Raw genomic sequence first — 18,183 nt, 5'->3', positions numbered from 1 at the left:
GTAATCTTAATTTCTTTGCTCATATTCAAGACAGACTTTTACACTTTGTAGCCTGACTTTAAGTTCCTGGGGAAAAAAAAAAAAATTCTTATGGGATTGTCTCTACCATTAGTATAGGCTGATGGCTTCATTACTTCATATCAACACAGCTTCTATCCTGCTCTTATTTCATCTTCATGTGCTTCCCCCTCACCCCCCAGTTTGTATTAATGTACATATGCTGTATAGTTTTGCTATGTCTGTTTTGCAATGTAATTTTATAAGTTCCTGGGAAATGTTTTGCTTTCCTTTTTTTGGGGTTTTTTTTTTTCGTCTCGTTGATCCATTCTAGTCACTAGATCTTTTATTTTAGATTTCAGAAATGACAAAGGAATCCATGCCTTCTCCCAAAGAGAGCGTTTACCCAGCTCTGATGAACTGCACAACTCCTGTAGATGTCATATTGCCCCAGATTACTTCCAACATGTGGTAAGTTGTAGTTTTGATAACTTTTAAGATAATTGAGCCCTCCCAGTAATCTGCTTATAAAACCGCTCCGTCTTCTAGCACCCGCTGAGCAGACTCTGTCACAGAGGCAGAATGTTGGAACAAGGAGCCACAGGCTTCCTGCTCCATCATTGTATTCAGCGGTATCTGCATCCTGAGGATGAAAGTGAGACGTCGGGCAGGGGGCGACCGCGTGGTGCAGGACGCCGCTGTGTTTAGCCCTTTGGCTGTACCAATCAGTGTGCTGCATTGGAACAACCAAAAAGCCGCATGTGGCCCGCCTGCCCAACTCTTCCCATCTCTGCTCTGTAGTGTTATTCGCCTCAGACTGCACTGTCCATTTTGTTGTGTAAGCAGTTAGTCTTGAATTACTGCAGCTGTTTATCTCCTCCTGGTTGATGGAAGGAGGTAAAGTTTAATTTCTTGCACTACCAGGTTGCTATTTTTTGCAAAAAACAAAACTTGGTAATTAATGAAGTCCTGTGATCACAGCGGCCTCAGCTCTGAATCAGTGTCTCGCTCTCCAAGGCGTAAAGATGGGCAGTGAAATGTCATCGATATCAGACTGTAGACGATGGACCGGACACAGCTGAAGTTGCATTTTTTTTTTTGTAGGGCAAGAGGTGTAGGACAACTGATTCGTGCTAAAAACATTAAAACAATCGGTGACCTTAGTACTCTGACCCCATGTGAAATAAAAACTCTGCCAATCCGATCTCCAAAGATTTCTACAGTCAAGAAAGCCCTGCGAATCTACCATGAGCAGCAGGTAAGGGTTAACACGGGGCGTGAATAGCAATGCTGGATAGTCCTGTCCGGAGCTTGAATAAACTCTCCCCTGTTTGTTTTTTTTCTAGACCAAGTCTAAAGGTTATGATGAATTCGCTGCACTTGATGAAGCCGAGAAAGCTCTTAACGGTGTTGATGAAAAGTTGGCACCTGCTGATGATGAAGAGAAGATTGAGACAGGTATTTATTTTAGTCACTTATATAGCGCCGTAAATTCCACAGCGCTTTACAGATATTATTGGCACTGTCCCCATTGGAGCTCACAGTCTAGATTCCCTATCAATGGGACTTCTCTATATTATGGGCCAGTTATGCGGAGTACAGATTCGCTGCTCTGTGCACTCTAATTCTGGGTGAACTACAGCTCCCAGCGTGTCATGACCGCTGCAGACTATCATCAATTTTTTCATATAAAGGGGCCATATTGATTTTGCTGGTTTTCGAGCAAACCTCAAGTTGCATCATCAAATGTCTACTGCAGCTAATCACAGGCCTTAGTGGTCTGGTAACCAAAGAATGGGTTGTCCTTTCTTTCATCTCATGGATGTTGGACAATCCTTTTAAACACTGTTGCTGTTGGATTTTACTAATGCACATTTTGTGCCTTTCACCATCCTAGATTTACCAGAGGCATTGGCTACAGCACCTGTTCTCGAGGCATCAGCCACTCCAGACATTTTGGCCCAGATCAATGCTCTTTCGCAACTTTTGACTCCAGAAGAGCTCGGGAAGTATTCGGGAAGCCAGCTATTCGAGATGCAGAACAAACTAGGCATGATCTCAAACTGTGTTCTCCGACATCTCCAGTGCCGGTGGAGGTCTCCACCTCACGATGGTTCTGTTTGAGCCTCCGGTCTGAAGTCTTTCCTGTTACAGGACGTGTTTGTTCTTTCTTTCTGGAGATTATTTTTAAATGAAACTGAATAGGATTTCTTTTTAAGAACTTACCATGTGCAGTCCCTTCACCTTTAGACTTCTTGCTGCTATATACATAGTGCTTTACGTACCAGGTGTCTACTTACCTTTTTAACAAGGGGTCTGTTTATAGATTGTACCGGCCATTTATATATTTGGTTAAATTTTGTATTTGCTTGGGCAAAAAATAGTCTGCTTCCTTTAAGTGAGAGCAAAATATTTCGAAGCCTGAACAGTGTTTTTTAAACTTCCATTTTCTGAAATTATCTGGTCTCGACAGGTAAAATTTAATGCTAACTAATACTCCACTGCTTATATATATATATATATATATATATATATATATATATATATATATATATATATATATATATATATATATATATATATATATATATATATATATATATATATATATATATTAGTTTTTTTCCTCACCCCCATATTAAAAGGTGATTTGATTACATACCTCAAACTAATAGCAGTATTGTGTGATTTTTGGGTATTGTCGCCTCAGAGAATAGGAGAGATTATTTTTATATACTCCTGTCCATATGGAGATGGAGAGTGCCTAAATCGCCTCAACTTCTTTTTTTTTTTTTTTTTTGCAACTAAATTTTTATTTTTTTCAGTAAATTAAATATCTAACAAATGAAATTTGACCAATAGTCTAGAATTTAAAAAAATAAATACTATTGCTTCTTTGCAGAGATCTACATAAAATTTGGGATTTGTTTTTTCTAACAGTGTTTGCAAAGTTTTTTTGTTTTTTTTTCTCAAGTGTCAAATCTGGAAGTACAAATACCCTTAAGTTTACTGGAGGGGTGTTACTTAAAAATCTGGCATTAACACCTACTTGTGCTTTTATGCGAGGAGATTGGTCATGTTGATGTAGTTTCCCTTTATACTTTTTATCGTATAATTTCAGCACCTCTGTGGGATTTTTCTTGTTCCTTCTTCCACTGTATCAGAAATTGGGCTCTTGTTCCTGCTCCTATGTGATCTTTATAGTCCTCTCCGTGAACAGATCCTCACCTCATTTTGTATATTCTGTATATAGCGCTGACTGCAGACCGATCCTTCCGGTTGTACATATAATTTAAGTCGGTTCCTCCAGGCTTCTGTCATTCGCTGCATATTGTTCCCTTTTTTAGAATTTAAATGTAAAATTATTGACCTATTAAAGTACTTTTTTCCATGTTTACTGCGACTGGTTTATTGATGAAAGTGATCATCTTATAGTCACACGTTTACGACTCAACAACTTTCACTGATTGGTTTCGGGGAAAATTATGCTTCGACTGCGAGGGTTTGAAGGGAAGCTACTCCATGTTTTGAGGACATTGCACTTCTCGAATTCATTGTATTTTTTTTATATTTTTTTTTATCCTCACCCAGTCATTGATGGCCTATCACTAGCACGCACTGTATAAATCATTTGGATTCCCACTGATGCCTAGAAAGGGACCGTTGCAATGTAGATGGTTAAAAGGACATCTGCTCGGGTGGGCAAAGTAATACGCTGCTTATTCCAATATCTGATCACTGGGCCCTTTTTAGAGACTGTCTGCAAACAAATTCTACAAAACAAGTACAGGTGCCTGGTGCAACCTTCACCTCACCAATTGGTTGAGTGTACCTTCCCATCCATCTTTGCCTCCTGGAAAGCCTGAGCTGTCAATTAAGGAGGAGGGACTGATTAGATGCACAACTACTCATATTACCCCATTATTTGTACCTTCTTCCTATAAATGTAAAAAATCAGAAGGCAAATATACGCCTTTAATTGGTAAAAGTGGTGATACAAGAAGAAAAGTTCCTGCATCTCTCGCCAGAGAACATGGGAGACTGAAATGTTAACAAGGCCGGACTCTTTATTGAAGTCTGCTGTAGATTTCCCCCTTATACATGCACAAAAAGGGATATTACATTTTTCATGCTAATCCCCAGAAAAAGTCAATTATTTTCTAATGCCATACAACCTTTTAAAGGGAATCTTGTCAGTAGGATCAACCCTCCTAAGCCATCTACATGGGCATGCAAGTCATAGAACTTAGAATAAAATGATGCTTTGGTAATCCAGTGTCTTATGCCAGAGAAATCTACGTTTTTCTTAGGATATGTGCCCACGATGCAGAAATGTTCTGGATTTTTTCCTGAGCGTTTCTGCATCTCCCCTGGAAGAAAAAACGCATGCGGCTTGTACATGTGGATTGTGCATGCGTTTTCCTGCCAGGGACATGCGGATGTGAAGTGTTCTTCACATGCATTTCCGCATGCGGGTTATCAACCGCTTTTCCAAGCGATTTTAGCATCACTTGGAAAGTGCTTGACAACTTGGTCACTATATAAATCCATGTAAACGACATGGATTTATATAGTGTGACTGTAAAAGAAGGAGTGTTTAAAAATAAAAAAATAAATCTATACTTGCCTTCCGATGGCCCCGGAGTCTTGATTCGATGCGTCCTGGCTTGTCGGCAGCTCCGCGGTACACTGAAGGACCTGCTGTCACATGACTGACATCAGCGCAGGTCCTTCAGTCCACCGCAATCTGCCGGCAAGGGAGGACGAGCGCAGCGGGGGCCGTCAGAAGGTAAATATGATGTTTGTTTTATATTTATTTTTTACAGGTTCTATGGTACCTGGGTGCTTAGAGTCTCCTCCACACCCGGGTACCATCTGCACATTGAAACACATGGTATCCGCATGTACAGATGTAGTTATGCGGAATCCAAGCGATTCAATGCAAGTCAATGGCGACGAAAACACTGCGCTTCCGCAAAATAATTGGTAGTGCTGCGTTTTTTTCCGCAATGATAATCCGCAGCAGAAATTTCCACAGCATGTGGAGAGTAGAGATGAGCGTTGTTCTACTCGAACTGTTCGCCAATCTCAAATTCGAGCTGTTTTGGGCGGTGTTCGAGCCGTTCGGCGAACACGAACAATTTGAGAAAAATTCGGCTGTTCGAGGTTATGTTTGATAACTGTTCGTGCACCAAAATCATAACTGGATTTTTTCTCAGTAATGATAAAAATTAATGTTAATACGCAGTTTGAGTGTACAGCGGGGCGGGGGGAGGGGCAGGGGATGGATCTCTGCAGGAATAATGAAGATCTCCATTTTTTTTTCTCTTTCCCGCATTTACAGTGGGGAGGTGCAATCTGTCAGCCTATCAGCAGCGCACACACGGAGCGAAGTGCTTTTTTTCACACAAGCAAGGGCATGTGTGATTGGCAGTGTATGTCACATGTCCTTGCCCTATAAGACCAAGCCATTTTCCCCGTCGCCACCATTTTCTCACTGCTGCAGCTGCGTGTTAGACGGCACCGCTGTTGCTGTGTGCGCTATACCTTGTTAATTTCAAGCCAATTTTCGCACAAATATACAGATAGCTTGGGAGTAGGGAATAGTTGTGATTGCAGTCCTTTTAAGGACTAGGTTACAGCATTTCCTACGACTTTTATCAGGCAGGTCTGTGCTCTTAAATAGATAGATTGTGGGAGTAAAGACTAATTGTAATTGGAGTCCTTTTCAGGACTAGGTTACATCAGTTCCTATCAGTTTTTGCCAGGCAGGTCTGTGCCAGTGCTGTGCAAGTTTTTTTCACAGCATTTGGCTGAATCTAGCAAAGCTAATCCTTTTTGGCCTATTGCAGAGTGTGTTAGTCAGTGGAGTAGCCTATCTGTGTTGCAAGATATACCACCTGTGTATAGAATACCAATTTTTTTTTACTGCACCTAGTGAAGTAAAATCTTTTGGGCATAGCATCATTCTATTAGTCCATCTATACTGACCTCCATCAGGTTGCAAATTGAATATAATTTTTTTCTGCATCTAGCTCTGAAAAAATATTGGGCTTCTAGCAGTGTGTGGGACTTGTTCTATTAGTCCTTCTATACTGACCTCCATCAGGTTGCAAACTGAATATAATTTTTTTCTGCATCTAACCCAGCCAATAGTTTTGGCCTAATACCACAGTTTGGTCACTCAGCTCTGCTCGGTTCCCATCCATTGTTTTTTTGTGCAAACAACTCCAGAGTTGTGAATTAGTTAACCACCAAAATGAGTGGAAAAAGGCCTGCTGCTGGTGGAAAGGGGAATAGGCGTGTTGGGAAGGGGAAAAAAGGTTGTGTCCGTGGGGTAGGTGCAGAAGAAAGACCATCTTCCAGCCAAACTAAAATGTCTACTTCTTTTAGCGGACAATGTGATAAGATCCCTTTCTTACGGCCACGCCAATCGCTACAAATTCCAGATGAGGCACAAAAACAGCAGGTGCTTCAACGGATATCAAGTGCTCCTTTAAGTGGGCTCTCCTCCACATCAACTTCAACATCACAAATACTCCAGTCCTCAAAGGTGTCACCCAAATCGCACTTGCTTCCTCACAGCTCCCAAATCTCCAGCTGCCCGTCTGAGTATGAGGTAGAACAGATGGTTGAGTCTGCAGAGCTGTTTACTCATACTATAGCCTGGGAATCAGAGGTCGACTCCAGCGCTTCTGTGAATCCAGACGAGGAAATGATCTGCACTGATGCCCAGAATCTTTATGAGTCGGATCCAGGACCAGACGCAGAAGGTTCTGACCATAATGTAGACCCTCATTCCCAAACTGTAACTCCTGTTGGTGGAGACAATGAGGAAGACGATGATAAGACTCAAATACCTGATTGGAGCGACAACTTTAGTTTTTTGTCAGGGCAGGAACAGGTTGGCTCTGAGGACGACGGGTGTGATAACGCACAGGGTGATGATGATGAGGTCGGAGATCCCACTTACTGTCAACCCACAGTCAGCCAAGAGATGAGGTCAGCAGAGGAGGTGGAGGAAGATGCTAGTGACGATGAGGTCAGGTTGCGCCTTCCTGGACAGAGACGTAGTACTGGAAGCACGTCAACAACTGCATCCTCAAACACAACTCTGCCTCTCACCACAAGTCGTGGTGGCTCTTCAGGTCGCATGGGTGCTAAGCCTTGCATAGCCTGGCCATTTTTTCAGATCGATAAAGATGACCCAACTCGTGTTATCTGTAACATTTGTCAGCAAAAGCTAAGTAGAGGCCAAAAAATACATAGTTTGAGTACTTCATGCATGAACCGGCACATGGACATGAAGCATAAGTTGCAGTGGGAAGCTCACTGTGCTACAATGCGGCCTAGCCGGCCGGGCCAACCACCGTCTGCCATATCTTGTGCATCCGCGGCCTCTTCATCCTCTGTGACTGGGGGGACAGCGGTCACACCTGTTTTGGGGCGCAGACCTGCCACCTCTTTACCCGCAACAGCCAGCGTGATTGGCAGGTCATCATTTTCTTTGGAGGTGGTAACACCAGCTGGTGTTGAGCGCTGTCCGATATCGATAGCACCACCTTTGGATCAAGGCAACCTAACATGTCCGCCTGCATCTTCCTCACAGACTGGCAGTTTGCCGGGGACACCCTTATCAACCCCGTCTAAGCACAATAGCCAGCCCTCGGTCCCTCAGATGTGGACAAGTGAAAGACCATTTCCTCCTAGCCATGAGAAAGCTAAGAGGTTGAATTTCACCATCTGCAAGTTCTTGGCTACAGAAATGCTGCCTTTCCGCCTGGTGGACACAGAGGATTTTCGAGACCTTATGTCCGTCGCAGTGCCCCAGTACCAGATGCCCAGTCGGCACTACTTCTCAAAGAAAGGTGTGCCTGCGCTCCACCAGCATGTCGCACACAACATCACCGCTTCTTTGAGAAACTCTGTGTGTGACAGGGTGCATTTCACCACAGACACTTGGACGAGTAGGCATGGACAGGGGCGTTACATGTCGCTGACTGGGCACTGGGTAACTATGGTGACAGCAGGACAAGGGGCTGCTGTCCAAGTCTTGCCGTCCCCACGAGTTGTGCGTCAATCCTCTTTATGTCAAAGTTCCTCCACTGCTTCTGCCTCCTCAACCTCCTCTCGGTCTTCCACCTGCACCCAAAGCCTGTCTGGTCATGCCACAAGCTTTCTAACTGCGCAGAAGGGATCCTGCACACCTCCTTACTATGCTGGCAGTAGGGCTCAACGTCATCAGGCGGTTTTTACATTGAAATGTCTGGGAAATGTGAGTCACACAGCTGAGGAGTTGTGGTCAGCTCTGGAGAACCAATTTCATGAATGGTTGTCTCCACTGGACCTGAAACCAGGGAAGGCCGTGTGCGACAATGCTGCAAACCTGGGTGCGGCCCTTCGCCGGGGCAATGTCACACACGTGCCTTGTATGGCTCACGTGTTGAACCTGGTTGTCCAGCAATTTTTAGCCCACTATCCCAGACTAGATGACCTTCTGCAGAGGGCACGGTCGCTGTGTGCTCACTTCCGCCGTTCGCATCCCGCAGCTCAGCGACTTACATCTCTACAGAAGTCGCTGGGCCTGCCACTTCACCGGCTAAAATGCGATGTGCCTACCCGGTGGAATTCAACTCTGCACATGTTGCAGCGACTGTGGCAGCACCGACAAGCCCTGGTGCAATACGTTCTGACGTATAGCCTGGGCCAACGAGATCCAGAGGTGGGGCAAATCACGCTGGAGGAGTGGTCTCAGATCAGGGACCTATGCACCCTTCTGCACAGTTTTGAAATGGCCACGAAGATGTTTAGTGCTGACGATGCCATTATCAGCATGACTATTCCGGTGATTTACATGCTGGAGCACATGTTAAACAGAATTCGGAGTCAGGTGGTGGCACAAGAGGATGTGGAGGAAGTAGAGGAGGAGGAGTTGTATGCGGAAGGGCTAACATCTGCAAGGTCCAGACGGTCGGCAGCACCAAGGCGGCAGGCATGTGAGGGTGGGGGAGATGGTTTTACCAGGGCGCATGGTAGCAGCCAAACTAGTGAGGAAGGTGCAGGAGCCCAGGAAGAAGTGGAGGACGAACTGATGGAAGACTCATCAGATGAGGGAGACCTTGATCACATTTCTGTTGTGCGAGGTTGGGGGGAGAGGACAGAGGAAGGAAGCATGATTGTTACCTCGCCACCAACACAACAGGGACTTGGTGCTCCTGGATGCGCAACACACATGAGTGCCTTCTTGCTGCACTACCTGCAACATGACCCTCGAATTGTGAGAATTAGAAATAATCCTGACTACTGGGTTGCCACACTGTTAGATCCCCGGTACAAAAGTAAATTTGCAGAAATTATTCCTGCCATAGAAAGGGATGCGCGCATGCATGAGTATCAGCAGAGACTGTTGCAGAATCTTACATGTGCTTTTCCACAAAATACCAGTGGTGCACGTAGTGAATCTCACAGTTCCAACTTGCCAACCGTGGGACCGTCAAGTGTTCAGCACTCAAACCGTAACAGAACCACAGTATCTGCTGGTAACATCAATTTTGCGGAATCATTTCACCACTTTTTTAGCCCATGCTTTGCAAGGCCACAGGAGACAAGAAGTCTGACACATAGTCAACGCCTAGAGATGATGGTACAGGAGTATCTCCAAGTAAACATTGAAGCCACGACTGTGTCACTGGACCCTTGCTCTTTTTGGGCTTCCAATCTGGATAAATGGCCGGAGCTAGCCACTTACGCCTTGGAGATCTTGTCATGCCCCGCAGCCAGCGTTCTGTCTGAACGTGTGTTCAGCGCTGCTGGTGGTGTGCTGACAGATAAGCGCACGCGGCTCTCCCCTGATAATGTAGACAGACTCACGTTCATAAAGATGAACAAATCATGGATCCGAAACGACTTTTCTACCCCTGTGTCATCCTGGGGAGAGTAAAAGCTTGATGATTGGTTAAAATCACCCTACCAACCGTTTTAAGCTTTCAAATTACTAATCATGTTTATCTGTATCTTGGCTGGAAAATAATTTGGGCTTTGTAGCAGTGTGCAGCACTGATTCTATTAGGCCATCTATAATAAGCTCCACCAGATTTAAAATTACTAATCATGTTTATCTGTATCTTGACTGGAAAATAATTTGGGCTTTGTAGCAGTGTGCAGCACTGATCCTATTAGGCCATCTATACTAAAGCTTCACCAGATTTAAAATTAATAATAATTTTTAGCTGCATCTAGCCCGGAAAATAATTTTGGGGCTCCGAGATGCGCAAGACACATGAGTGCCTTCTTGCTGCACTACCTGCAGCATGACCCTCATATTGTCAGAATTCGAAGTAATTATGACTACTGGGCTGCCACACTCTTAGATCCCCCAAACTTTTCGATCAACCTTTTCATTTTAATAAAGACCAAAAAAATGGTCATTTTTGAAATTATAAGCATTAGCAGGTTGTTAGAAACTGAAATCAAACAGTTTTCAACTCAAAACTTTATTCTAGGTGATGTTACATTTTCACATAGGACCCCTTGTTCGAAAGGAGCTTCTGAACTCTCTCGTCCATTGAATTTGTCAGGTTTTGGATGGTTTCTGCTTCAATTGTTTTGCATGAGGACAGAATACCCTCCCAGAGCTGTTGCTTAGATGTGAACTGCCTCCCGCCATCATAGACACTCCTTTTAATGATGCTCCAAAGGTTCTGAATGGGGTAGAGGTCAGGGGAGCATGGGGGTCACACCATAAGTTTGTCCCCTTTTATGCCCATATCAGCCAGAGATGCAGATGTTTTATGTGCAGCATGAGATGGTGCATTATCATGCAGAAAAATGATCTTGCTGTGAAATACACGGTTCTTCTTCTTGAACCATGGCAGGAAGTGCTGTTTGAGAAAATCCACATACATTATGGAGTTCATCTTTAGCGCCTTCAGGGATCCTAAAGAGGCCGACAATCTCTCTCCCCATGATTCCAGCCCAAAACATTACTCCACCTCCTCCTTGTTGGCGCTGTAGCCGTGTTTGCGTGGGGTGTCCATCAACCAGCCATCCTCCACTCCACCCATCTGGACCATCGAGCGCTGCACGGCACTCATCCGTGAACAAAACAGTTTTGAAATCAGTCTTCATGTAATGTTTGGCCCACTGGAGCCGTTTCTGCTTGTGTGAAGTGGATAGAGGAGGTCGACAGGATGGCGTATGCACAGCTGCAAACCTCTGAAGGACCCTGCATCTTGTTGTTCGGGGGACGTTGGAGGCACCAGCAGCTTCAAAAACTTGTCTGCTGCTATGACAAGGCTTTTTTGCCGCTGCTCTTTCAACCTGACGTAATTGCCTGTAGGAAAGAGTCCTCAATTTGCCCTTATCAGCACGCACACGTGTGTACTGTGAATCAGCTACATACTTCTTGATTGCCAAGACACTTCATCCTGATCATCGCACAATGTTGATTGTAGTCATGCCTTGACCTAAACACTCCACAATTTGTTGCTTCTCAGCAGCCGACACATCCTTTTTCTTTCCCATTTTGGCAGAAAATGTAGGCTGCTTAATAATGTGAGACAGCCTTCTTAAGTAGTCTTGCCTTTCATTGGACACACCTGCCAAACTAATTAGCACAGGTGTCTGCAATTGCTTACAGTGATATAAAGAGCCCTGACACACATCACCATCAATGAGTTTAACTGACAAACAAACAAATTCTTCCCTTATCACTCCTAAACACTTTTTGCATAATAATTTGGAACGCAGTGTACATGTGCTTTTCCACAAAACACCAGTGGTTCACGTAGTGAATCTTACAGTTCTAACTTGCCAACCGTGGTCTGTATGGAGTTGTTCAATAAAGGGCCCAAAATTAAGATAACATAGATGGGAGAGGTCTCTATGAATAGGAATTCCTAAGTATTTGATACCCTGTGAGGGCCAGGCAAAGGGAAAGTTGGACTGGATGGAATCCTATATGGATTTGGGGAGGGAGACATCGAGGGCCTCAGACTTCGCTGCATTGATTTTAAAATTTTACCATGTAACAAAGTGATCTATTTCAGCCATAACAGCAGGGATGGATATATGTTATTGAGTGATATATACTAGGACATCATCAGCAAATAGAGAGCACTTGTACTCGGTGCCTCCCACCTCAATCCACCTAATATTGGGGTTATGGCGAATTGATGAGAGCAGGTGCTCCGTCACTAGGATGTATAAGAGAGGGGACAGAGAACATCCCTGCCTTGTCCCATTGGTGATTGTGAAAGGTGATGAAAATGTTCTGACGCGCCCCCTGGGCCTTGGGACACCCGGAGCCGGACCCTTTTTGGTGGATGCTGGTGGTTGTAGTCTTCGTGGCGGCGACCCAGTTCCGTGGCTCAGGGCGGTCAAACCAGTGGCGGAACTATTTATGTGGTTTTGATGTTTAAATGTCTGACTACGCCACCCGTGGATTGCGGTCAGAGTGAACCGCCGCTCCAGGGCAGACCACTGAGGCTGGTGTTGTGGGTGCAGCAGAGCATAGCATAACTCCCCACGGGAGGAGTATAGCCTCAGGGCAGTGTATGCGGAGGATGGGGGTGATGGTGCAGGGCAGCAGCAGTAACGACACGGAGTCAGTGATGCAGTCCAGGGCCTTTACTCACAGTTCTTATTATCCAGACCACGTCTGCAGGTAACGGCTGCCCACGTCGTACTGTGCTCACCAGGTGAGGGGCTCAGACAACTCCCAGATAACTTTGGAGTGCTTCACAGGACCCCCTTTGTGTGTCATTTGTCTGGCCTTTCTTACCAACCCTTCTGTCCGGCTGCCTCGGGCCTCCTCTTGGTAAACTTGGCGCCAGTTTCCCTGACCCTATGTGGTGCCTTCCTAGCGGGTGTAGCGAGGGGCTGCGCCACATAAAATGTCACAGCCTCCTGTTTCTAGCTGAGGGTCGTTTCCTGCCTCCACTAGTTTCGGGGACCGGTCTCCCCCTTTGGCCTGACCCCTCCACGCAGGTGGATTCGGGCGTGCGGTGGCGACTCGCCCGTCCGCACCCCTGAGATCCCTTCGTTCCTCGTTCCTGGAGCCTTCTCCGCTCCTCTTCCTTCCTTCTCCCTCTTCCAGGCCTGGGCCTCTGTTACTAGGCCCGCCTCCGGAGCAGAGCTCATTCAGAGCCCCTGCTCCCTGCCACTTCTGCTCAGACTTCTCTGCACTGAACTAAGATGGTGCCCACCTTTTATACTCCCTTCTCAATGCACCCAGGAACTGCTTCCTCCCTGCTCCTGCACTACAGGGTTCCCCTTCCTCAGTGTTCCCTCCCCCCACTCCAGCCAGGGACAGGGACTGTCGTGCCCATCTCAGGGGCATATTGGTCGCCCTGCCCCACGGCAATGTGGTGTAATGCATGCAGGTGTCGGGTCCTGATCCACACTACATCCTTACCTGAGAGTGAGATATCACACCTCTGGGTGAGGTGCAATACCTCTGTAGCAACCGAGCCCTCAGGGTGCTACAGTTCCATTTATCTTCAGCCTAGGTGACGTATTGCGATACAGGGCCGTGATTTTGGCTATAAAAGGGTCCCCTAGACCCCCACCCCAAGCTTTTTAAGAGAATCATATATGGCGTGCCAGGAGACTCTATGGAATGCTTTCTCAGCATCCAACGAGAGTATCTAATTACAAATTTTTAACTGCATCTAGCCCAGGAAATACTTTGTGCCTAGTAGCAGGGTCTGCTAGTCAGCGGATTATCCCGGCTGTTAAGCAAGCTACACCACCTGTAGTTTGGACACTTCATTTTTTCAAAGGAAATGCTTCGGGACCACGGGATACTCAGTGAAGAGCATCAGGAGGCACCCCAAGGCATAGGGGCTCGGACTGGCAGTAGGATGCCTTGCGGTGGACAGCCGAGCTCGATCCTTATAAAAGCTTTTTAACTGCAGCAGCTTTAGTGGACGCTACTGGAGCTGGAATTACGCGGCTGCTGGCATGAGACTTGCCCTCCAATAGATCCTTGTAAATGGATTTAAAGTGTATTCATTCAAATTAGAGAGACAATTTAAATTAAAAAGCTTAGAGCTGCCTCCACCACAGGGGGGCTCGCTCGACCCACCAGCGGACAGGCACCAGTATTGGGAGAGGGGGGCTGGCCGTCAGGGTTCACCGCGGCTCTGGCACAAACCCGGCGACACGGAGGTGGCACGGGCAGGAGCGGACTGAACGTGTCGGCTTCTCACTTTTTGGATTTTAGAAGGGCATGACATGCCTATATCTGTGTCTCCCCCTCCTTTTACTCCTCCACCTCTTTTCTTTTCGCATGACTATATGTACTTGTCACTTTTCCATGTGTTAGTTGTGTCTTCTGAGCAGTTTGTCAGCTTTTGGACACCTTTGAAGGTGTTTTCTATGTGTTTCTATGTGTTTTTGTTTGCCTGCCATTGGTTTTAACGGTGTTCGACGAACAGTTCGGCGAACACACGGGTGTTCGACGAACCGAACCGAACTCGAACACTAGGGGGGTGGCTCAACACTAGTGGAGAGCACATGCGGATTATCATTGGGGGATAATCCAGACCTTCTACCAATCGTTTTTTTAAGCGTTTCTGCAGCGTTTTTGCCGCTGCGGAAACGCTTAAACGCATCATGGGCACAAAGCCTGAATGTGTAAATGAGCTGTTAAGATCTATGGGCTGGGCAGGTGGAGAACTGTTTGTCTGGTGATTATGTTTTTTTTCCCCCTTTGTGTCAATCATTATAAAAATCAATTAAAAAAAACTTGATTTAAAAAAATAAATAAATAAAAACCTTATTGGGGAGATCTACATCCAGCCCATGGATCATCTTAATGGTTTACATATCCACATTTATTTTTTTTTTTTATATATATATATCTCTGGAATAAGACATCAGATGGCAGATAGCAAAGTATGATTTTATTCAAGTTTCTGTGACCTACATGCCCATATAAACTGCTTATGGGGGTTGAGCCTACTGCCAGATTCACTTTAAAGGAACTATCAGTGCTGAATGAATGTTGAAACCACCGTGAAGTGACAGGATGGCAAGTGCAGTACTGTGCAGCTCTACAAAGAAAGGGAGGGATTCAGAGCTTTTGTTCTGTGATTAAATTCCTTCAAAAAAAAAAAGAAACGCCTAAAGAAATCCATGTAAGGATGATTGCTGTATAGGGTGCCCCTTCCTACTACCAAGTAAAGATTTGGAGCAAGCAGTTTAAAGGGGGGTTTGGGAATCAATTGAAAAAGCCCCTCCGTTCAGGGTGACCTGTTGAAGCATCGTCAGAGGAAATGTGCCATAAAATGGAGGCCATGATGTTGAAAGCTTGTTGGGTCAAGGTCTGTGTTAGAGCCCACGAATTAGGCTTTTGAGTTGGCACGGTTTCTATTATTCATGATATTTTGATTAAGGGGCCGTTCCTGGTGGATGTTATGAATGTTGATGTCGGAGTTTAAAAAAAAAAAAAAAAGTCTCCAGCAATTTAGCCAAGAGAATGTAGACAGAGAAAATCCCGGAGACCTTATCAAATTATTACTGGTGATGAAACATGGGTCCACCACCATGATTCTGAGACCAAACAAGAGTCCATGAAATGGAAGCACAAGGGATCACCAGCGCCAAAGAAATTGTGTCCAGCAGTCAGCTGGCAAGATCACGGCAACAGTCTTTTTGCGTACAGATAGCATTTTATTACAGAATTTATAACCGGAGACACCTATGCTACAACAATGAAGGCATTACATGAGGCAATGGAGAAGAAATGCTGTGAGATGTTGGCAGGTGCCAACCATGTGCCAGCTCACAAATCACAAGCTATCAGGGAATGCGGCTTTATTCGAGCTTAATCATCCACCCTATAGTCTAGACCTGGCTTCCAATGATTACTTTCCATTTCGAAACCTGAAAAATGTCTGCATGGTCAATGATTTCCTGATAATACAGTCAGAGGCAGTAACTGGGTCCTTGCAGCAGTAAGAAGTCTCCTACTCTGAGGACATCCGATCACTGGAGGTAACGTGGAATAAGTGTCATTAAAAAATAGTAAGTTCAATTTTATCAGAAAACGTAGTTTTCATATTCAAGTAGATAAGTTATTGAACACCCCTCGTAGGTCATACTTTTTGGCAGCTTTAAACATAATATTGTAGCACCATAAGTTGTGGTCTAAAAAAAGTTGTTTAGTTTCTCAAGTTTTATGTGCCCAGCGCAATGTATGTGCCCATAGATTGATGTAACTTGAAAATCACTGGATTTGAAAATACACAATCTAGTAGATGCATCCCCTTACCAAATAATTGTAATTGGGAGGATTCAGCCTCAATTGGGTCGTCCAGTTGTAAATTGCATAAATCTGTTGTTTTTCTTTTTGCTTTATTTTTTTATTGTGCTTTAAAGCGCTACTGTTGACTCCTGTATATTAATACTAATCTTCACAATACAATATGCTATTTTTGTTTGTAAAATGCTTTAATAAAACAGATTGAACATAAAGCGCTACTGTTATGAAGCGATCCAAAAATCTGTGATGAATTCATCGTTTTTATAGCCCAGGTTTACTGTACACAGGTTTTGTTGTTCATTTGATTCCTAAATGCAAAGTTAAGCAAATTTCTAAACGTTTAAAGTGTTCTGTTTTACTGCCGCACTGTGTCTAAGTCCTTTTTATGTAAAGCACCACTCCGCAGTTTTTGTTTTTTATTTATTTTACTTTTGGAGAGGTGCTTTGAATCTAAGGTCCTTGCACTTATTCTCATATTTACCTGCTGCCATTTTACCCTTCTGAAAAAAGGTGAAGAGGACGGAGGATGAGTATAAGACCAGGAGAAAGAACCTTCTATTAGAAGCACCACTCCAGTGCTGCAAAAAAACCAAACCACTGGAGGAAGTGGTGCTTTAATGATTTGCTCAAATGTTACAAATCCATCAGCTGCTGTTTGCTCCTTCTTCCTGTCTGTGTTATTGATATTGATAAAATAAAAAAGCCAAAAATGTTCAAAAAAATGATTCAAAAGGTGTAAAGAAAAAACAAAACAGTATGGTAGCATTAAAAATGTAATATCCTGGTCCCCATCTGAGGCTAATATGCTTCTTTCTAAGATTTCCCCAGCAGAAATTATAGAGGCCATACAAACTTCATCCACAGGGAAAACACCAGGTCCAGATGGTTTTTCCATTGGATACTATAAAATTTTTTAGACCTCCTCCTTCCACAGATGAGAAAACTATTCAACGCATTCCTGGCAGGAGAGACCCCACCATATCAAGCTCTAGAGGCCCATATAGCGATCATCCCGAAGGAGGGAAAAAACAGCAACCTTTGTATCAACTATAGACCCATTTCATTACTCAATGTAGATATGAAGCTCTGGGCCAAAATTCTGGCAACCAGAATTGGGAAGGTTCTGGGGGGGCTAATTCACCCGGACCAAGTGGGTTTTGTGAGAGACAGAGAGGGCAAACAGAACTCAACACAAATTCTACAAGCTATCTCATTCGCGAGACGCTCCAATACCAGTCTTGCCCTTCTGTCTACTGACACCGAAAAGGCATTTGACAGAATTAGTTGGCAGTATATGGTACGCGTATTGGAGAAATTCGCATTTCCTCCTACCTTTATAGACGCCATTATGTCCTTATATACTCACCCCACTGCAAAGGTCGGGGTGAATGGGGTCCTCTCAGCTCCTTTCACGATCTGTAACGGAACTAGGCAGAGCTGCCCCCTTTCCCCTACACTCTTCATTCTAGTGATGGAAACACTAATTCAAAAAATAAGGCAAGATGAGTCAATTGCGGGCCTAAAAATCAGACAGGTGGAATTGAAAACAGCAGCTTTTGCAGATGATCTCCTACTCCTGGTGTCAAACCCAACGATAGCATTTCCCAAACTGCTGAAGGTTTTTTCAGAATTTGGTGTTATATCTAACTTCAAAATTAACATGAGTAAATCTGAAGCACTAAATATTACGTTAACCAAGGCAGAAGTAGACGAACTGAAAAAGAACACCCCCTTTAATTGGCCCCCTGACAAATTGAAGTACTTAGGTATAAACCTAACTCCCGAACCGGACTCCTTATATACTGCTAACTGCTTACCTCTGCTTAATACGATTAGAGACCCTAAAGAAATACGATATTCCTGTGTTATCGTGGATTGGTAGAGTTAACGTTGTTAAAGCATATATTTTCCCGAAGATT

The 18,183-nt window shown here is 44.5% G+C and overlaps 1 protein-coding gene across 2 annotated transcripts in view; it reads left to right on the top strand.

The window, feature by feature from the left end:
* RIF1 (replication timing regulatory factor 1) overlaps positions 1–3,394 on the top strand; it is a 31,097-nt gene extending 27,703 nt beyond the window's left edge. For both annotated transcript variants that reach the window (XM_073647209.1, XM_073647208.1), the window contains exons 33-36: positions 353–468; positions 1,102–1,255; positions 1,344–1,455; positions 1,895–3,394. In XM_073647209.1, the coding sequence (XP_073503310.1) occupies positions 353–468; positions 1,102–1,255; positions 1,344–1,455; positions 1,895–2,121 (609 nt within the window). In that variant the 3' untranslated portion in view covers positions 2,122–3,394. The remainder of the gene's footprint in view (positions 1–352; positions 469–1,101; positions 1,256–1,343; positions 1,456–1,894) is intronic.
* The last annotated feature ends 14,789 nt before the right edge of the window (positions 3,395–18,183 follow it).

Source organism: Phyllobates terribilis, unplaced genomic scaffold (genome assembly GCF_046119375.1).
Source record: "Phyllobates terribilis strain yellow unplaced genomic scaffold, ASM4611937v1 Scaffold_9__5_contigs__length_417890890, whole genome shotgun sequence".
Classification (NCBI taxonomy): Eukaryota; Metazoa; Chordata; class Amphibia; order Anura; family Dendrobatidae; genus Phyllobates; species Phyllobates terribilis.
This window is presented reverse-complemented; position numbering and strand designations above follow the sequence as displayed.